We start from the raw sequence: 22,224 nt of genomic DNA, 5'->3' as shown, positions 1-22,224 counted from the left end.
CAATAGTCAGAAGTCCAGACAACAGGCTTTAGTGACACAGATGGTGGTTACTGTTGGATGTATACAAGGCCAAAGCTCAATTGTCGTGCTAAGAGCTATCATGGATCCCTTTAGCTTTTTAGAAGCCATGCAGAGGAGTTTTACATCCAGGAAACTGGATATTAGTGAGGCGAAGGTTGGAGAGGGGAGTCTGTAAGATACTACAGGCAGTCAGACACCTTGGGCACTGCCTGTGAGGTAGAGTTGGGATGCTACAGCCCCTCTCACTGCTGACCGAGAGGGCATTGGCAACCCTGAAGGGCAGGTGTCACTGCTACTAGTGTCCCGTCTGAGTTACTGTGTACCAAGTCAGTGAAATTCAGAAAGAAAAGAAAAAAATCATACACAACTCCTTTCCTCTGGAAAGTCGGAGAGTTCACACACTCACAGTTACATTAATGTTCTCAATAAATGTGGTGGTTCCATTGAAAATTTCAAGTACTGTTTGTTGTTAGTTGCTTTTATCTTGATTAACTGGCTCCACTTCAAAAGAAGAAACAGTGCTGCTTTCAATCATTATAACTGCATGGTTCACAAATGGGCTTTTATACTTTGGAAAAGAGAAACCACAGATAAAAATCCTTCCCCATAGTTCAATAAAGTTAAGTCCTGCTAACTGTAATAATTTAGAGGTTAAAAAATGCTAAGCTTTTGAAACTGGCTTGTTCCAGTTACCCTCATGCAGTCCTTCTGATAGTCCTGCCATTTTCTAAAACCTGCTGGTATGTATTCTCTGCGCTATTGGATTAATGGATCTACATGTTTTCTAATGAGCTGTTAAAACAATCTGTATTAATTTATTTTTTTTCTTTTTTTGCTCTGTAGGAGCTCTGCACATGAACCAAAACATTGTGTTTGGTCCTGTACAAATGCAGAAATGGCATGTAGGTTTTCAAAGCTATCTGTTGCTAACATTCAGTTGGAAGAAGTGAGGTGAAAAAGGGAGAACACTGTAGTAACTGAGGCAGTATTATAAAAACGCAACCTGTTGTTTCACTGGGTCATTAGTAATAGGAGCCTCTCTAAGTAGAGAGTTTCATTATTTAAGTATCTGTTTCTAAATTGTATTGTTTTACCCGAGTTGTCAGACCTTCCTAATGTAAACATAGTGTGGATGTAATAGGAGGCTTTTTTCTGTCAGTGGAGCAATACTATAATTTCCAAATTACAGGAAAATAAAGCAGGAAAAAAACTGTCAGGTCTTCTGGTCCATATTCAGACACAATGGTTTCGCTAATGCTCTGTTATCATTACTGTTTCTACATGCTCTATGCTGTTATCAATTGCAAAATAACCTTGTACCCTAGATAAGGTTAGAAAACTGTATTTTGATGATGTTAAAAGCCCTGTCTGAAGGGAATATCCTAGTAATTCAGACACAGATGTACTTAAGTGGGTACACATCCCTTCTGTCCTGGTTTCGACTGGGATAGAGTTAATTTTCTTCTTAGCAGCTGGCTAGTGCTGTGTTTTGGATTTAGGATGAGAATAATGTTCATAACACACTCTTTTTAGTTCTTACCAAGCAGTCAAGGACTTTTCAGCTTCTCATACTGCCCTGCCAACAAGAAGGCGGGGGGTGCCCGAGGAGCTGGGAGGGGACACAGCCAGGACAGCTGACCCAAACTGGCCAAAGGGATATTCCATACCATATGGCGTCATGCTCAGTATATAGGGGAAGCTGGCCAGGGGTTTAGACCGTGGCTCAGGAACTAGCTGGGTATCGGTGGTCTACAGGTGGTGAGCAATTGTTCTGTGCATCACTTGTTTTGTGTATTCTATTATTATTAATCTTCCTTTTTTGTCCTATTAAACGGTCTTTATCTCAACCCATGAGATTTTTGGGTTTTTTTCCATTTTCAATTCTCTCCTCTGTCCCACCTGGGAGGGGGAGAGTGAACGGCTGTGTAGTTGTTTTAGCTGCCAGCTGAGTGAAACCACGACAGCTTCCCAATGACGTCTTCTGTCAAAGTGTTGGTGGAACAGGCCTGTGGCTGTTTGCATTGGCCATGTACAGTACATACAAGAGGTATGCAAGCTGAGGCACATGCCAGAAATGGACATACTTTCAGCAAGGAGGTACAAATAATGGTATGAAGAGACCTCAAAGAGATGTTGTAGCTTCTCTAGTCTGGGCAGTGTTAAACTGTAAGCATGATAATATTTCAACTGTAAGATAAGAGTTCTGGAGGTGTGCCTTGTTTGTGTTCAGGGACCTGTGTTATGCCACAAGTAGAGTCAGATGATTGTGATTGTCCTTTCTAGCTTGTTTAGGAGCTTTGCTGTTTATGAAATTCAGATCTCAGCATTACTACTTTTGCAAAACTGTTTTAAAACACTGTTAGTAACCAGGAATTAATCACATCTTACTTAGACAATAGGCAGTGTGTATATATATAAAAATTACCTTGGACCAAGCCTCAGTGTAGAGTATTGTAGCTTAAACACATCACAGATCCTGGTGAACACTGTGCTAGTAATTTTGCTGTGATTAGAATTCAGGGTTTGGGGAATAATTCTGAGAGTTAATGATCTCTGAAACACATGGAAGATAATATGAATCACTAATAAAGCAAAGGATGCAGGCAACAATCTTAGTAATTTTAGCTGAAACATTGATAAAGACTTTTATCATGTCACAGTGATATCCATGCAACTGGACCTTCCCTGGCAGATTTTTTGTTTTGTTGGTGAATCCAGTTGTCTGCTGGAGAGCAGACAATTGCAGCTTTCCCTTTTCTGATTTTGTGTGCAGGGAGGGCTAATTCATGCCTGCTGTTCAGATAGATCCACAGACTTTACAAAGAAGGAAGCACTGTTAATTAGTAAGACAGCCAACACAAGGAGATACCTTTTCTTAAAAAGCTTATAAAACTAAAATACATCTTTTTAAATTAAGATGTTACCATAGCATCCTTGAAGCCTTGATACTTTCTGGAGCAGGGATCTCTAGAACTAAGTGGTAAAGACTCATGCTGAAGTCTGTGGACAAGTTTGTCTTGCAGAGGAGATTGGATAACTAATGCTGCTTTTTGACTGACTGCTATAGAATAGTCTGAGTATTTATTCAGAGGAAGTATCTCTGTGCGCTGTAACAATCTTTCTTGCATATTTTCTGTCTTTTCCCTCCATCTGTACAGGCACGGTCTCTGTGAACCTGTTCATACTGGTAAATAATAGAGGGAGCTGAAGTATTTTGATAGCCTACAATGCTGCATTGTATTAGCTTGCTCTCGGGCTCGTTTTTGGATTGCTGAAGGAACTTTCTCTCTGATTAATCTGCTCTAGGAAGGCATAGTCTTAAACTGTGAGGACAGAAGCCAGTTGATCACATTTGATCTCAGTGTTAGGGGTTACTCTCAAGCTCTCTTTTGTTTAGCAATATAAATGTGGGCCAAAGAAGTTTTTCCCCTTTCTCTAGGATAGAATAAAATATTGTACATGAGGTAGTCAGTCATAACTAACAGTGGTGTTCTTGATACTCAGTGTAACAAGACATAAGTAAGAGTGTACCATAAGTACTTGCAGGCAGTTAATACAAAAAAGGGTGGAGAGTTACTCAACATGCAAAAAAAATAGCTTCAAAGGAGATGTTCATGAAATGGCAAAAGGAAACTTAGGACAATTTTTAAAATCACTTTGTGGAAAAGCTTCTTTTGAGAAGATAGCTCCCAGTTTTACAGGCACAAATGGAAATTCAGCTGCTTAGAAAATAGATTTTCAAAGCAGTAGGCTGCAGAGGAAAGCTTTGCTAGATGACACTATAAATAAAAAGTTATTTTAAAAGACAGCATTACAGTGGGGGGAGGGGAATAAACAGAAGGGAGAAGAAATACTGGATTCACTGTGGCTATGAGAAAATGCCTATAGAGAATGTGTTATTTTTCTTTTCTAGATTTCCTTGCTAGTTTCCAGCCAATACTGGAAAATAAGGCTGCTGCTGTAGCTTGTGCAGTACAAGAGAGGCTTTTTGGTCAGCATTGTTTAATGAGTTATTTTTATCTTGAGTACTAGCTTCCAAGTGCCTCATTTTCTGTACTTGTTATTAATGGCAATATCTGGAAAGCCCCCATGAAATACAATCCCTCCCTGAAGGAATCAGTGTGCTTTTTCAGATAGAGTGCTGGGCAAAGCAAAAGAATGAGAAACTATCAGTATATATTTCCAGATACAGTGAAAGCATTGAGAAGACTCTGTAATATAGAGCTGGAAGTGTATGTTTGACATGTTATACTGCTTTTTTAGCTAACAGAAAATAAAGAAAATGTTCCCAACTGATGCATTTTGGGTGGGAAGGGACTTTGGCTCTGTCCAGGGTTTCTCAGCAGGGCCAAGTGGGTGTTGTGAGGTTATTTTTTTGGCTCTGTTAAGGATGCAAGCTTGTTGTGTGGTAAAAACCCAAGACTAGCTTTTTTTATGGCACAATAGTTACCTCCCTGGTTACTGTTAGTTTACAATTCAGTTGCAAATATAAACAACGTTTGATCATGGTGACTGAAACCTTACCTACAGTTAAACAGAACAGGATGTTGTTTAGCCGTCTCCGTACTAGGAAGTGTTGGGCTTTACCTATACTGCTTGGTGTTTCCCATTGCTCAACACCAAGAAATAGTGAAAGTGTTAACTGCGCCTTTTGCCTCTCTCACTCTCTCATCTGTAAAAAGCTAATGCTATTGCTTTCACAAAACTTCTTTGAGGATTCATTTGTTGATGAATCGCTTCGAGACCCAAGAGAGAAGATTAGATTTTTCTGCAAATTTCTCATGTACGTGAAGCTACATTTATTTCCAAGAAAAATGTGTTTCCAGGTCTCTCCTGAATGAAGTGTGTGTGGGCTGCAGCCTTCAGCCACAGATGTACCAATAATACACTTGTCCAGTTTCCAATTTCACATATTTGTTGCATTTTGCTTTGAAGATTTGCAAAATACCCTACAGAAAGGACTTCTGGGAATGATAGAAACATTTCTTGGAAAAAACTAAGCCATTGAAGAGACCTGGATTGCAATGCATGTATTTACATAGCCTAGTAAGTAGCACGGAGCTAAGAAACATTGTGGCTGTGGTTACAAAGCCACTTACTTTATAGCATGGGTAAACATACTTATCTGAAGCGTTCAACTTTTCAAATCTTTGGAAATGCTACCTTGCTACTGTATCTGGTGATTGTGAGGCTTCACTTATGTGCAAAAAATGTAGGTAAGTTCCAGGTGAAATAAGTTGGTGTTGGAAGGGTACTATTGAAAAATCTTAAAGTTCTTGTTTGAAGAAAATGCGTTGCTGAAATTATGAGCTGTTCTAGCACTGATTTAGAATTTGCATTACAGGTACTGAGATCTAGTATATATTACCATGCTGTATGCACTACAGTTCCCAGTAGCATTGATGAGAAGTTAGAAGTGTTTCATGGTGAGAAAACAATGCATGTTTAAGCTGTAAGAGGGATTCTTAAGAAAGCTTTTGGGCAGGGAAGAGTTAATTTGCACTTTTAGGAAGACAGATGCTTTTATTAAGGTAATAACAATTCTTTTTTCTTTGCTTACAGGAAGGAGTTGAAGTGAGGGTTGCCAGAATATTCAATACTTTCGGTCCTCGAATGCATATGAACGATGGTAGAGTTGTCAGTAATTTTATCCTACAAGCTCTCCAGGGAGAACCACTAACAGTAAGTAGTGACCTCTCAGTGGTGTGAAGAGTTGTTTGTCTTTATATCCTATCCTCATGTGCTATGAAAGAGGCTAGATTTTAGAAGACACTGAGGTTTTCCCCCCCTCTGAAAAATCAAATCTTTCAGTGCATCAAGCTTAAGTGTATAGAATTATATATGCAAAGATGTGCTCTGTTGATGGTATTGGTGTTCCTCTACCAGAGAGAAGAAACAAGGGTACCAGTTGCAATCTGAGAAAGTGTTTTAGTCATCCTGAACTTGAACCTTTGTCTGTCACAACTCTTCTATGGGAACACAGCATGACAGTGTTTACAGAATCATGTTTTGGTACCTCTTCCTGTTGAGGAGCTTTCTCCAAACCCTTTTTGGAAGTTAGGCATCTAAGTGTCTTTTTGCAAGCTTGGAGATCAGCCTAAATTTTCCCTGTGTAAGGTAACGTTAAAGGCCTTCACGTATTAGTAAATAAAGTAGGCCAGGACTGGGTTTTTTTGCCATTGACGAAGTGTTGTGGCATGGCCCACATCTTTACAGCTAAGTTTTCCTGCTGAAACAAGTTGCCATATCCAAATTGTTTGCTGTGAATGCTCCTTGGCTCTTGATAATGCTTAAGCAATATCACAACATTGTCTGGGAGAGCAAGGGCTGGCACAGGCCAATATTCTGCAAAAGGTGCTGCTGGTAATTTAGAAATATAGACAGTGCCTGACCCTATGCCCTGATCGTGTTTAGTTTACTGTTATAAAATAATGAGGATATGTAAAATAAATTAGGAGGCATCCTGAAACAGGAAAAAGTAGTTTACAATCTGAGATCAGTTGTGAGCTCATGGAAACCTTTACAATTTATGTGACATACAACAGAAATTTCATATAAATATTTGATAATATTGCCTAGATTAGAAGAGTGAAGTGCCAGGAAATCACTCAAAGCCTTCTGCTAAATAACTAAAAGTGTTGCTTAGTACCTCCACAGGACAGCTATCTTGAGATTTAGACAGCATTCCTTCTATTGGAGACTATAAAATCCAGAGTTCAGCCAGGAATTCCTCTAGGAGAGAGCAGATAATCCAAGGAGGAAAAGGGTGAAACTTTTGTGGCAGCTCCCACTGCCATGATTCTTGTAGAGCAAAATCTGAAACTGGACAGAGCATTGAAGAGTCTAGACCAGGGAATAAGTCATGCCCAGGCAAGATGAAGCTTGGTGTCCTGTGATAGATCTCCCCATACTTTAAATCTTTTAAAAATGATATGCCAAACTATAGCTACCCACTGCAAAACTTGGGTACCGTACTGACCAAGTGAAATCTAGAACTTCTTTTTTAAAAGTTCAAATTATGTATAGTCTGCAAAGCAATGCACAATACCTGACTTAAGTACACTGATAATTTTTGAAAGATTGGTCTTCTCTGGAGGTCAGCATTTGCTTGCTTGCTGTTTATCAGTGATTGTTAACTTAGGCAATCTATTATTATTTTTTAATATCATCAGTGATGCATCTTGGCTACTCTGTTGTTCCTAACCATTGCTAAATTTTGGGTTTAGGCCTGCAATTATTTCAGAGTAACAATCCTGTATTAATTCCAGTGCTGTGTTCACTGCATCTCCTAAAGATTTGCTTTTTCCCCAGAGATTTACTTTTTTCTATAAAGCGCTGTCAGTGCTCTGAGTATGGTAGCAATTGTGTGATGCTGACTGTGGCTTAATGGCCTGTGTTTACTAGGACATATCATACTTAATGTGTCATACAAGTCAGCGTTAAGACTGCAGATGTCAAGGGCTTAGTCTTGGGTAGCTAACAAAACCAGTGAGTCCAGGTTGCCTACTGTGTACTGATAGGAGTTTCTTCAGCACTGATTGGGCTAATTGCAGAACTGCATGGGTTCGGTATTTTTGTTCCTTGCAAAACAAATAAACAAAAAAGCATTCAAATTCCTGCAGAAAGAGTTTCATTTTCTTGCCCAGGTGTCTGCCAAAAGCTGCAGGTTTTGTTTGTTGCAAGATGGTTACGAATGTAACCATGTATTGGTTTGTCAGTACTGTATGTTCCCAGGATGGCATCCTGGGCCGTAAAGTCTGAGCCTTTAAATGTTCTTTAGAAGGCTAATCTAGCCTATAGAGGGTCAGAAGGTACTTCCATTTTGCAAGTTTGTTCTCCTAGTGCATGTAATGAGCTGTTGCCATATTTGGCCTTTCAAGCATATTTTTTTTTTCATTTCTCCAATTTTATTGAAAGTAGTCCTGTAATCTTTTATACTGAGAACAGAGTGAGAACACTAACTGGAAATTTTGTGAAGCCTTACTAAATATGAAGCAGCTATCTTGTTTTAAAACATGCATTCTATGGGATATTTCAGAGCATCAATAAGAGTAATCTCAAGTCAGTGTTGTTCTGTGGGAGGGAATATTGAAAGCTTTTTTTTTCTCTTTTGCAAGTGCCATGCTGTCTAGACTTTATCAAGAATGTAATAGAGGATAAAATAGAATATTTTGTCCGGTATCACTGTTCTCTAGTGAGTAACTGTCTGACATTGAAAACTACTGGATATGAGAAAAAAACTAAGGAGAGAGTTGTTCAGCTGATCAGGTGAAATAAATGAATAATCAGCAAGAAACAGTAATTTAAAGAAAAAAACATTTCAGCCTTGTATCGTCATAGAATTTGGCTGACAGGAATACCTAGTGTTGACTTATTAGAAACTGAGTGTATTTCACTCTTTTCTAAAATTTTTCAAAATAGTTGTTCAAATGGAGTAAATAATCTCTTGAGAAGACAATCTCTTTAATTTGAAGAAAGTCTAGCCTGTACAAACATGACCATCGTTGCTTTGTATTGTTTAAAGGAAGGGTTTATTAAGAGAAATTGGGAGGAGGAAACTACATTGTATTTTCCAGCCACTGCTTGCATGTAGGAAAAGTAGCCACAGGGATGACTTTGCAGAAGTCATGCACAAATAACTTACCTAGGTAAAACTTACGCCACAAGCTAAAAGAAGACAAAGCAGGAAGCTCTATACATACACAAAAGCGTCTTCCTGTTTGCTTTGAGAGGCCATCAGGCTGTCAGTGTGCTTTCCTGGTGCATTCCTCTTGCAATCAGTTATTGGGTAAACTCTTAAACCCCTGGTCTTACCCAATGCCTACTGAAATGTGAACTCTTTTGATTGCAGCAGATTTACCAAGTGACAGATCATGGCATGTAGGGCCTGTTGCAATAGGACAAGGGGTTATGGTTTTAAACTGAAAGAGGATAGACTCAGACTAGATTTAAGGAAGAAATTTTTTACGATGAGGGTGGTGAAACACTGGAGCAGGTTGCCGAGAGAGGTGGTAGGTGCCCCATCCCTGGAAACATTCAAAGTCAGGTTGGATGGGGTTCTGAGCAACCTGATCTAGCTGAAGATGTCCCTGCTTATTGCAGAGGGTTGGACTAGATGACCTTTAAAGGTCCCTTCCAACCCAAACCATTCTATGATTCCATGTATAACAATTGCATTGTCTTTCCTGTTCCCTAGGAAAACAAACATGCTTTCTATTCTGTCCTTCAAAAAGCTTTTCTGTTGTAGCAGGTTGGTGGTAAGATGTGTGTATCCCCACATAAGTGTTTTTCCCACTTAAATATGCTACTGATAACTTTAAGAATTTAAGTATGAATGTTATCTGATATCTGATTATGTTCACTTTAGGCATGTTTTAATATCTGTTTTGAACTTAAACAACTTGCTCCAAAGTTGTAGCCACTAGATCTCATTTCCCCAGATAGTAATATTTAGAGATTCATATGATAATTTTTTGTTTCTGATTCCTTTAAATGCTTACAGTGCTATTTTTCTTAACAATTTTTAAAGAGACCTCTAATATTTGGTGGTCTCTTTGAAGTTAGCTGTTGTTAATGAGCAAATAAAAATTGCTCATCATAACCACATCTTAGTATTCTGAGGTTTGCTTTAAATATTTAGTGCTCTTTTCTGGCTTAGTGCATGCTGCAGCCTCTTTCAGTGTTCCAGGAGAGGACAAAGCATCACTCTGTCCTACATCTCTGAGAATGTTTCCTACATCCAGAGTTCTGGTTAACAAAATGCTTAAGGATATGTTTACTGGAGACACGTCCAAGAGGAAAAAGACCTTCAAAGAACTGATTCTTTGCCAAAGGCTCTGCAAGCACATCTTTTTCCATTCCTGCAACACTGAGCTTATGTCTTAGGTGTTTCTCCTCGGGACGTTTGTCTAGAACGGTGAGGAAAAGATAATTGGACTGGAGAGGAATTTTATATTTATGTAACTTTTCGTATTTTCATCTGGTTTTAGGTCTATGGACCTGGAACTCAGACGAGAGCTTTCCAGTATGTCAGGTAAGCCTTGTTTGTGTTGTCTGATACTTAATTCACTTGATGGTTCTTTGAGCTTGGCCACTTTCAAATGCATGTGCATTTTAGTCAAAGAAATTATGTTTATGCTTAGGCCAGCTTAACTTTCAGAAGGGAGACAGTGAAGTTTTTAAAAATACCACGAAACAAAAATTTAGTTGATTTAGAACTTTGAATTAAAATATTAATATGTTCTTCCCTTCAAGGGACAGCAAGTAACAGGTAAGTTTTTAATGCTGGTTTAAGTCTGAGCAGTTTGTCAGCCATTGCACTTTAATGGCAATACTGCCACCTTGTGTCTTCGGGCTGCTGTGGCCAGTGTGCACACTGTACACACGTGTGTCCCCTTCTGGGGGAAGCAACCAACTGAGGGAGTATTGCTGTGGCTGATGTTTGCAGTGTCAGCAAGGCCAGAATGTACTTTCACTAAGAAAAAATGAATCTGTTCCTCAGTATCTTTTGCTCTGTTGTGCTAGCTGAATTTCCGGGCCAGACTTCTGGGTTGTTGTAGTCATTCTCCGCTTGGAAATGTTCTTTCCCTCTGCTGAAAGTAGTAACAGTGATGATAGGCACTATGGAAACCCCATCAGTTCAAGGTAGCCACTCCTTTCCTGATTATAAGTCATAATGAAAAAGATCTGGATTTGCATGTTCAGGGGCAAGCTGCTAAGTTTGTTGCTGATAATCCAAAATAACTTTGGGTTATTTTGCTGGGGGGAGGTAACATCAAAATAGTGGTTTTTAACAAACTTGGTTTAAAAATTTCTGAAAGCGAGAAGACAGTTCGAACAACAAACTGCAAAGTAGGTGGTGGTGTAATGTGCCTCTGTATTGCAACTTACTCTATTCTGTTTGAAATGGGCCTCTAAGTATGCTTGAGTACTGGAGGAAAGAGGAAGTATTAATTGGTTTTTAGTAACTTGATTTTTTTTTTTAATATTATTTCATATGCTCAGATGAACTACAGCCAGTGTATCCCAAACTAACCTCCAGTTCAGTATATCTTGCAATAGGGACTGTGGAACCAATAGCCGAGAAAACATGCACCCATTAAAGTGTGTACTGTAAATGTGATTTCAGCGTTCCTTAGCTGCCTGATCTGCTTTACTGGAGCTCTGAGGAGGCAGCTCTCTTTTTAGACAAGAATATTATTTATAGGGAAGTGGAAATTGCCTCAATCTGTTCTTCCCTTTTTATAGTGATCTTGTGAATGGGTTGGTGGCATTGATGAACAGCAATGTCAGCAGTCCTGTCAACTTGGTGAGTACGAGAGCTCTACTGTGTTTACTTTGCAGGGGCCAACATCACCTCTGTTTTCTTCTTCGTCACTGATGCTGATTTGTAGAAGAAATAAATGGAGGAAAAAAGCTCTTTCCATTATGAACAATGTATTCTTCCATGTATTTTCTTTATAAATAAGAAGATTTTAAACCCTTAGATGTTGAGATGTTGAAGTTCCAAGAACAGGATATATTTTCTAGAGTTATGATTTCATTTGTTTTAGCAAAAAGACTTATGTAATTAGAATATGGAGGAAAAAAAAAAGCAAAAACCAAAACCCAAACCAAAAATGTGAGCAGAGGGGGACATGCAAGATACACCAAGCAAATGATTGAAGCCTGGTTTTAATGAAAAAAAGCACTGAATGAAAACTTAACTCTAATTAGAAATTACTTCATTACTTGATTAGAGAAAAATGGGATAGTATTTGATTATATAATTTTCTAATATTGATTAAGGCTGCTTACAACTTAACGTTTCAAATGAGATTTTTGTTCTGTCCCATTTGTTGTCACCTTATTCTCAGCGGTGGATATAAGAATAGAAGAAGGATGGATATGCCAGGTCATTTCCATGTATGCCAACTTTTGCCAAATCAGATATTCAACTCTGCAGGACAGTTGTTCACTAGATTTTTCCTTTTTTTTCCTGTGGCCAGGAATTCGTTTTGATGTTGCTATTCAAATGCTGATATTTTTAAACCCCATCACATGTTTCATGTCCAGAAAACTCAGTATTTAAATCTGTATGTATCTAAATGTTCAACTTTAGGTCAAACAAGATGTAGTAAAGAAAAGTTTTACAACAAGAAAAGCTAGGGATGGAGGGAATTGAATCTGATGAAGGTGAGCTAATGCTAATACAAAGCTTTCAGCATTTTGTTCTGAAATGTTGATCAGGAGTTCACGTGCAAGTTGGTTTTAAAAAAAAAAAAAGTAAGTTAAGAAAAGGAATATTGTATAGGAAAGCAAGTAGCCCTTATATGTATTGATACATAAGCTGTAGTAAATGTGGAAGCAATTGTTTGCAGCTAAATTGGTTTCCTAACTTTGGATGAACTGAGAATTTAGCATACTTCATTATATCATCTGTCCTCAACTCAGCAAAGCCCTTGAATGCAAATTTCAAACTGATGATGTGGTTGTGTGGGCTGCTGAGTGGCATATGCCTTTACTGTCATTGTGCGTTTGCCCATTCTTTGCAGACTGATTTTTTTGGGCACCCCCCTACATACATTCAATTACCAAGGCAAATGTAATAGAGGGCAACTTTTCTAATGAGTATGGAGCTTGCCAAAGTTATTTTTTTTTTCATCAAAGTAGGAATAAGGCATATGTTTAGCTTTTTCAGAGCTTAACATGACCCTGTTAGAATCATCTCATGTCAGAAAACTAGCATGTCATAAGGTGCTTAACTATTATTTTAATGAATATGCCTTCTATTTCTAGGGAAACCCAGAAGAGCACACTATCCTAGAATTTGCCCAGTTAATTAAAAAACTCGTTGGTGAGTATGATAAGTAATTCTTAGTAAAGCTTATGAAGTACTTATTGTCATTAGATGATTATTACTTGATTAGTGTGTGTAATATATGGATAATCTAATTGGTCTTTGGATTTCTTAATAATTTTACAAAGGCATTTAATTGTATCCTGATCATATAATTAAATATTAATAAGATAATCCAAATCCTCCCAATTGTATGTAAAATACTGCATGAACAGTAGAATGAATACATTCTTTCTGTGTATCTCTGCAATCTATACTCATTACTTTATACAAAGTTAATGCATTTTTTTAGCTTTGTTTTGGCACAGGGACAGTACATAAATGCAATGTAAAACACATGAATGAAAATGCCTTGCTTAATGTAATCTTAGCTGAAATACAGATATTTCAGCAAAGCAGTTCTTGGCAATAATGCATGCTGTTCTCCTTCAACTGCCATTAAAAACATCGTGCTGTCGTGACAGTCTTTCTCTGTTTGTTCACAAACAACTTGATCTATTTCAGTCGACCCAGAGAGGTGGTTTAGTTCTACATCCATAAAATCTCACAGTAACTTGGCATGTAAAACATTTGCCAGATTTGGTTAGAGAAATTATCTTGTTTCTGTGTATTGTCCTGAGGAAAGGCAAGTACTGTGTTGGCTATGTAAATCAGACTGGAGAGTATGGGCAAAGGGGAAGTGAAGTCCTTTTACAATGCAAAAGTGCTAACAGAATCACGGAGTGGTTACGGTTGGCAGGCACCTCTGGAGGTTATTTGGTCCAACCCTTCTACTCAGGCAGGGCCACCTACAGTTGGCAGTGGCCCAAGACCATGTCCAGATGGCTTTTGAGTATCTCCAGGGATGGAGACTCCACAGCCTTCCCAGGCAACCTGTGCCAGTGCTGGGTCACCCTCACAGTAAAACAGTGTTTCCTGATGTTAAGAGGGGCCCTCCTGTGTTTAGGTTGTACCCACTGCCTCGGGTCCTGTCACTGGGCACCACTGAAAAAAGCCTGGCTCTCTCTTCCTCACTCCCTCTCTTCAAGTATTTATACACATACATTAAATCCCCCTGAGCTTTCTCTTGTTCAGGCAGAACAGTCCCAGCTCTCTCAGCCTGTCCTCATAGGAGAGATGCTCCAGTCCCTTCATCATCTCAGTAGCCATTCACTGTACTCTCTCCAGTATGTCCATGTCTCTCTTGTACTGGGGAGCCCAGCACTGGACCCAGCACTCCAGGTGTATCTCACCAATGATGAGTAGAGGGAGAAGGTTTCCCTTGAACTGCTGGCAGCACTCCTCCTGCTGCAGCCCAGGATACGATTGGCCTTCGTGGCAAGGGCACGTTGCCGGCTTGTATTCAACTTCGTGTCCACCAGGAGCCCCAGGTCCTTTCCTGATGAGCTGCTTTCCAGCTGGTTGCTCCCTAGCATGTACTGGTGCCTTGGGCTTGTTCCTCTCCAGATGCACTTGAACTTCCTTAATGAAGTTCCTGTCAGCCCCTTTCTCCAACCTCCTTTTTCAAGGTCCCTCTGGATGGCAGCACAGCCCTCTGGTGTATCAGCAACTCAGTATTGACCCAGTATTGACCCCTGGGCTACACCACTAGTTATCAGCCTCCAACTAGACTTCGTGTCACTGATCACCACTCTCTGGGCCTGCCCACGCAGCCATTTTTCAATCCACCTCACTGTCTTCTCATCCAGCCCTCAATAAGGATGTTATAGGAGACAGTGTCAAAAGCCTCACTGAAGTCGGGGTAGATGATATCCACTGCTCTGCCCTTGGCTACTGATGCAGGCATTTCACAGTAGAAGGTTATCAGACTGGTCAAGCATAACTTCCTTTTTGTGAATCCATGCTGAAAGCTTTGTGATGTGTTTTGTGGATCCGTGTTGCTGTGGGACAGCTAGTTCACCCAGCTGTTGCATGCAGTGTAGCAGTGTCTGTGGAGAGCATTGCAGTGATAGAATCATGAAGCAGAAAGCTGCAGAAAGACTTGATGTTCCAATAGAGGTAGGAAAGACATAAATGGAAAGCATAGTGAATTGTGGATGATAATGCACAGTGTCTTGTTTAATAGGCAGTGGGAGTGAAATCCAGTTTCTCTCAGAAGCTCAGGATGACCCTCAGAAACGAAAACCTGACATCAGAAAAGCCAAGTTATTGCTTGGCTGGGAACCTGTGGTACGTATAGCTGTGTTACTATTGTTGGGTGCAAAAACACAGGGAGGCAGAGGGGGATGGGCGAGGACCACATGATAATGATACATTTTGCTTCTCAGAATATCTGCTTAACACAATCTCCAGGACAGTTGTTTGAAAGGCTGTCTCTCATATGTAGGTTTAGCTCACAATTCAAGAACTGCTGGGTAGGACTGTATGGCCTGTGCCATGCAGAAGAGCATATTGGCATTTGTAATAGACTTAAGTAGAAAAAAACTTTCCTAGTTTTAGGATAGGCATTTTAACTTTTTCACAGGCATATTATAAAGTATCTGCGTTTCTGTAAGCTAGATGAATCCTTTGAAATATGTGGTACGTAGTTGTGGGAGCTAATGAGTTTACTGTTGCTGCAATCCTCAATCCTGTTTTGCTGTGGTATGGAAGGAAAAAAATGATTTTATTAAAATATTTTTAGAAAATCTTTGGGGTAAGACTGTTTTTAAGATGATCTGTAACATCATTGTAACCAAAAAGTTTGTTTGGATTAGTAAGGAGAAATATAAGCACCAGAAAAGTGTTCTGATTTTTAGCCTTTGTTTAAAGGGAAGTAAGTGAAACTCGGGCAAAACAGAAGCTAGCCAGAGAGAGATAACACATTTTGATTTTTTTATTATCATTTTTAATTTTTATTCTGGTGGACTGAAGTAAACCAGAATAAGAAACCCTTATTTTGGACTAACGGGTATCATACGTAGAGATGTTCAGAGCTTTGTTCTGTGTGTTGATAAGCTCGAAATGTGCTCAGGGTTAATCTAGTATCTCACCATCCACAAGAATGTCTGTCCATCTCCAAAGCTTAGTTACCAGCCATCTGAGGTGCTGTCAGGATTGTGGTTGTTCTGCACAGCTAATGTGCAAGGAATGCAAAATGCCCGTGGCTGCTGGTTTTTTCCTTTCTCAGCCTTTTTGGTGAAGTTAAGTGTGCAAGCGTATAACCAGGCATAGCTGATGAGAAGAGCTGGTTGATTTGGGGAGGTAAAGTCTACTTAATCCCCAGAAAGGGTTTGACTTTCTTAGCCAGCTCCCCATTGTAGCTAGGACAGTGGTTTGTAGGCTTTTTTAGATTTGCAGACAAAAATCTTTCCAGGAAGCATGTGAAGCTATCTCATAAATGTAAGCCTATTAATAGAAAAAGGTAGCTCCAAACCCTTCTGAAAGGATTCACAGAGGCACCGGATATTAATAGACTGTGCCTGGAAGCACAAGGATGATGGCAAGTGTTACTGTCACAAAAGGTTTAGAAGAGTTCACTTTTATACTTCTGACCTTCTGTGTTTGGCACAGTCAGTACCAAAACTTACTCTGAAGTAGCAGTACAGTGTTGGTACATCAAGGCAAGTTGGTTTTGTGCTGCTCTTTTATCCTCCTGTATTGATGATGGTTATCAGCAAGCATGTCGGAGCCTATGGCTCCTGGGAAAAGTGGGTAGTATTTCTGTTGTTGCTGTCTACAAATCACTGTTTAAATATAGGCATATAATATGAAGAATTACAATTATTTGTATAGGATTTAAGAATATCAAATGAGGTACTGGATGATAATTTATATCCCTTTTTCTGTATATCAATGAAGCACTGAAGAAATAAAAACTAAAAAAAACCAAAACCAAACCACCACCATTATACTTTTCTGTGGTATATACCATTCTGTGAGATTCTGTGAAAGAGGATCTTTAATCATTAAAAACAGAAGGGGCTTAAATTTCTGTGTGCTTATCTCTTTCAATGTATTATGAATGAAAGTAGAATTATGTAAGTCTGTTTTGACACTAAACAGACCATAACAATCTGATGAGATTTAAATTTGTTGGGGTTTTTTACTTACTATGTCAGAAAATATATCTGCTGTTTAAAAGCTAACAGCAGTGCAGAGATTTAACCAGTACGTGGTGCTGTTAGTACTTACGTTGGCTAAGAATGAGACTTTATAGCAGTCTTTTGATAGCTGTATTAAAAAAGATACCATTGTGAAAAGAGCTGATGTGAACTTAGAGTGATATGATTCTCTCCTTACTTTTGAGAACAGGTCCCATTGGAAGAAGGTTTGAATAAAGCAATTCATTACTTCCGTAAAGAACTTGAGTATCAGGCGAATAATCAGTATATTCCCAAACCAAAACCCGCCAGGATGAAAAAAGGAAGAACAAGACATAACTGAAGACTCTCAGTTGGACAGGAAATTCCCTGCTTGACATTAGACGGATGTATTTTTTTTTCTTTTTGTTTTTTTTTTTTTGAGAGAGACTTTGACACAGGTATCATGAAGAACAAACTGGAATTTCATTCTGAAGCTTGCTTTAAAGAAGTGGATGTGCCTAAAAATAACAAACAAATATTCCCCTTCCCCTGCAAATCTTGCCTTGCACTTTTTAAATCTGTCTTTTTATGTAAAATAGAGTAGAAGCATCTTTTAGTATCTTCAAGTTTTATATCTTGCTGTGAGATCATTTTGTTGTGACTGTCCTTGACAGTTTTATTTACTGGTTTCTTTGTGAAGCTAAGGATAAACTCAAACGGGATGGAAAATGCCAATTTATTTATAAAATGGGTACTATAAAATATGAGATGTTCTACTATGCATAAGAAAAAAGCTAGTGGTATTGTCAGGTGAGAGACACTGACATCTAAATATAGAGGAGTTTAAAAGAATTCTGTATGAGAGCTTTATGTATTCTTTAAAGGAGAGATTTTTTCAAAGGTTTAGTTTTAGTTGTACACTTGAATTTGAGCTATTTTCATTGATTACCATGAATAAGGATATTTTGAATCACTACTGTGTTGTGCGTACTCTGGGAATAAAGTTAATGTATTATTGGTTACAGTGGTTGAATATGCTATTTTAATAAAATATTGAAACTTCTCTTTACTAGTTTTGGGGTTTCACTGTGGGAACTTCTCTGGCATTCTGTGCATTTATTGTATATTAATTAGAAAGTAACAGTCTGTAGATAATTGGCTTAAAGTCAATAACATTGGTCTTTCATTGCTTGTCTCGTAACAGATATATAGGAAGGGCTGCAGGATGTCTGTTGAAATAGATCGGACAAAAACATCATCGTGTATTCCAGTTCAGGTAGTTGATAGTGATGCAGGAGTATAAGATTTTCTTTAAAGCATAGAGTCTAACTGCAGCCTCTCTATCAGAGGAAATGTTTCTAATTTAAGCAGTTATTGAATTGCCAGTAAATGCTTTCAACTTCAGTAACTATGCCTGTCATCTTAACAAAAAAAAGAAACAAACACAAAAATCCGATTCCCCTTATTTTTGCTAACTCCCCTTGACTGCATCTCATTAAACCTTGATGTTTCATTACCTTTTGAGTATCTTTAGGTTGATGGTCAAAGTGGGAGTTACCCGTAGCAATGACTGGACGCCCGGGCCCAGGGCGGATGCTGGGAGCAGTGTGGCCATTCAGGCCCCCTTGTCCGAGCGTGCCATCCTCCAGAGCCTCCCGGTGCTTGCAAGGCTTGGAGTGTCATCCAGTCTGCCTGGTGAAGTTCCCGAGGACTCCAGCAGTGGTGGGGCTGCTGTGTTCGTTTGTGTGCCCTGCCTGGACCAGGGCTGCAGTGATCCTATTAAGACAAAACGGTTTCTTCCCAGGTTTTCTTCCAGTGGAAATCTGGCATGCAGCTAAGATGGGGGAGCCAGGGAGCATTTTGCTGTCTGGACTCAGAGGTAGAATTTAGGTATTACACATTGCCTCCATCTTTTCACAGCTGAGCAGCTTGAGGTCTGCTTTTTGTTTGAAACCCTTTTCTAGGTATTTGATCTGGGCATTTATTCCATATTAAATGGCCTGAAAAGTACACTGTGGTGTGCGTGCTCCAAATGTGCCTGTAACCTATCATTACCGATATGCTCACAAAGCACAGCCTTTCCCTATACTCAAAGCCACAGCTGGATGTATGTGAAACTAATGCCGGTTTCTTTAATAGTTCTGTGGCGAGCACTGTTAATCAGCTCCCAGCACGGTGGTTTTAACCCTTAAGCTCTAGGTTATATTTGGGGGAAGGTGCTCTTTCTCCTTATGTTTTACTTCTCATGCAAATTGGATGCCAAAGCATCTGTGAAGAGGTGGTGCACAAGGGTGCAACCCTAGTCCGGCGTTTAGGGCAGCCATTGAGAATAAATGGGAGCTGTGGGTACCAGCTGTTACTTCCAGCACTTGTTTTTCATTTAATCCAATGACTTCAGTGCAAAATATATAAACTGTACCGGAGCAAGCATGCTTCTGGAGACTAGTGCAAAATGTGCATTTAAAAAAAAAAAAAATAAAAATCCCTCAGGAAGTCTGAACGTTTGGATACTACAGATAGGAATTTAAAAGCTTTTTAGGTTACTTCACAGCCCAGCCTTCAGAAAAGGAGCAAATTGGAGAGAGGACAAATGCCTGGTACCGAAGCAACCCATCTGTGAGTCTGTGGCATGCCTCCCACCAGGGCGGAGGGACAGGCTGTATTGATTTGCTACTTACTTTGTACTGTTTCTAGCTTTTGTTTCAGAGGTTTCTGGTTCAGTCCCTGTATTCTTTCTAAATAGCGTCTTCCAGAAACAGCAGCTGAGGCAGCTGTTGCCCTTTGTGTTTGAAGCCGGTGACTGGTCTTCTAGCTGATCCAAAAGGCATGAATTGTGGGTGTTAGTCTGCTGGTGCTTAAGACTGAAAGTCTGGGGTAATTACAAGTTTTGTCTGGTCCGAACTGAGTCTTCGAGAAGGTTGATGAGGTTTTGCATGGTGGTGGTCTCTGCTCCCATCTGGGGTTACACATCTCAGTAGGACAAAGAAGGCATCAAGTCTGCAGGGAGCTGCAGGTGAGAAACAGCTCCTGCCTCTCCAGAAGAGCCGCTTTTAACGGAGGGTGGTGGAATACAGCACTGAAAGCTTGGAAACACAGGACTTGGGAGTAATTGAAGCCAAGCCATGTTCTCATTTCCATGCCTGAACACAACATATGTTTTTGGTTTTTTGGTTGTTTGTTTTTTCAGGAAATTTGAGAATTGGGATTTTCTGCTATCACCTGGTCAGGCAGGCAAGGTAAAACTAACATGACCAGACTTGAGGTACCTATTTAGTCACAGTGATCTGCACGAACAGGCAGCCGAGCAGGTGTTAAAATGCAAGTCCTCCTCTTTCAGCAAGGGAATGTGCAATGTAGCAGAGGCCTGTGGTGAACTGCCCAGCCTGGTGCTGGCAAGTGAGCTCAGCCTTCTAGAAGGAGAAGTGTGCAAGGCATCCACTGCTGTGAATTCTTGAACCCCACAAGGAGGACCAGTCTTGCTGCTGGAAGTTATCACAGTGTGAGGTCCACAGGTAGATTATTGTATTTTTTTTAAACATGATGTACTTTTGCTTTATTTCTATATGTAGGCTGCTCAGAAGCTTTGTAAACCACATTGCTGATCTAAAATTTACAGTGAGGCTTGCAGATCTAATTTATTTTAAGTAGTTCCATGAATGTATAGTTTAGAGAAGCCTCTATCTTTAGGTTAGATCTAACCTCTATCTTTAGGTTAGATTTTTTTTACTGAGTGGGGAAATCACGATCTGACAGTCTTCCTGTGTCCAAGGTGTTTGTAGCTTCTCTTAACCTGTATAGAGTCTGGCGGGTTTAGTAGCCAATGAGCTCACTGCCCTCCAGGCGTTTATGAATGTGTCTTGGTCATCTATTTTTTCAATAAATTTTTAGAAATGTAATATATTTGAAAAAACTTTTTGCTTTTGTCAGGTAGGATTGGAATTGAATTTCAAAGTTGATAGATAAGGGAGGAGGAGGAAGACACAAACACAATTGCATATATTTGTTAGCCTTAGAGAACAGGCTACAGAGAGCAAAACAGGGCTTTGATTAGTGTGATCGATTGAGCTAGTCCCTTGTCTTATTAGTATTGAGTTTAATGGTACTTGAGGCCAGGAAGTCCTTGAAGGTTGTTAGAGGCTGATCAGAGAAGACCTGCCCACAGGAAGAAGATGCTTTGTTAATAGCAAAGGAAGTGTGTCCTCAGCATTGCTAGCCCTAACATCCCTACATCCCCTCCCTGGAATCGGTGGGAATGTACCCACCACAAATCCTTAGCTGCTCTGTTGTGAACGTTTCCCTGCACTTGGATCACAACTGGTAGGAGAAGGGAATTTATTCCCTTACTTGCAGCTCTGACTCCCTAGAGCTACCAGGAACAGCAGCAATAGCTGTGGAGAAAAGCAGGGTTCCTTTTACATGGCAAGAGGTTCCTGAATGTGATTCCTTACCAACAAAGAGGTTTTTCTGAAATAACAATTTGTATTTCTTGCAAAAAAACCAGGCACAGGGTCTCTGTTCCTTTTCCCAGTTCCTTTTCTTCTCTCACTTGCCTATTCCATAATGGCAAACGCAGCAGCAACTTTTTGTCCACCTTGTTTTGTTGCCATTTACAGCCCGGAACAAGCAACAGTTGGTTCATTCTTGCTGTTTTCTCTAGTTCCTGACATGCTCTTCAGCAAGGAGGGGGATCCTCTAAATGCTTTGGTCCATGCCATGACTGAAGTAGTTGGAAGGTCCAGAACATGAAGCCACAGGGAACTGTGGGGTGACCTTAAGTACCACAATCTGGGCTCTGTGCACCCCACTGTAGAGAGAGCTGTCTTGAGCTCTCCATCTTCCACCTTGGGAAACAGTCCTGGGGTGAAAGTGCCCAATTCCCCATTCCCAATGTGTTTGTGTTACAAGTAGGGACTTCAAAGGAATGAAGGCCAAAAAAAAAAAAAAGTACTTAAAGCTGGTGATGATCTGGAGAGAGAGATCTCTCTCTAGACCTGGGGGGGTGTATGAGAGCGGCTGAGGAGGTACAGCAGTTGTACTTCTATGCTTTGACAGAAGGGTTACCTCAGAGGTGTTACTAGCAAAGGAGGCAGGACTGCCCTGTCAGTCAGGCTGACAGTCGCCTGGCTGACACCCGCAAACTGGGGGATGCGGCAGCATCAGGTCTTGAAATATGAAGAGCTGGAGCATGGCCAAGCTGTTCCTGTTGTTTTGGGAGCCACAATGAACAATGGCTGCTCTTCTGTCTTGATGGAGAGGTTACGTGACGTCAATGCTGGGATGGCTGGGGACGATGATGTGAACCGCTCTGTACTGTCTGCACAGCAGAACAGAAAGGCTGGGAGGGAGTACACAGTTTTTATC

General features: G+C 40.0%; 1 protein-coding gene across 4 annotated transcripts in view; it reads left to right on the top strand.

The window, feature by feature from the left end:
- Positions 1 to 17,926, top strand: part of UXS1 (UDP-glucuronate decarboxylase 1) — a 62,444-nt gene extending 44,518 nt beyond the window's left edge. For all 4 annotated transcript variants that reach the window (XM_075739054.1, XM_075739063.1, XM_075739071.1 and 1 more), the window contains 6 exons: positions 5,584 to 5,703; positions 10,011 to 10,054; positions 11,269 to 11,329; positions 12,799 to 12,856; positions 14,925 to 15,028; positions 17,093 to 17,926. In XM_075739054.1, the coding sequence (XP_075595169.1) occupies positions 5,584 to 5,703; positions 10,011 to 10,054; positions 11,269 to 11,329; positions 12,799 to 12,856; positions 14,925 to 15,028; positions 17,093 to 17,224 (519 nt within the window). In that variant the 3' untranslated portion in view covers positions 17,225 to 17,926. The remainder of the gene's footprint in view (positions 1 to 5,583; positions 5,704 to 10,010; positions 10,055 to 11,268; positions 11,330 to 12,798; positions 12,857 to 14,924; positions 15,029 to 17,092) is intronic.
- The last annotated feature ends 4,298 nt before the right edge of the window (positions 17,927 to 22,224 follow it).

The sequence above is a fragment of the Balearica regulorum genome, chromosome 1 (assembly GCF_011004875.1).
Source record: "Balearica regulorum gibbericeps isolate bBalReg1 chromosome 1, bBalReg1.pri, whole genome shotgun sequence".
Lineage (NCBI taxonomy): Eukaryota > Metazoa > Chordata > Aves > Gruiformes > Gruidae > Balearica > Balearica regulorum.
Note: the sequence above shows the minus strand (reverse complement) of the source record. Positions and strands in the feature narration are given on the sequence as shown.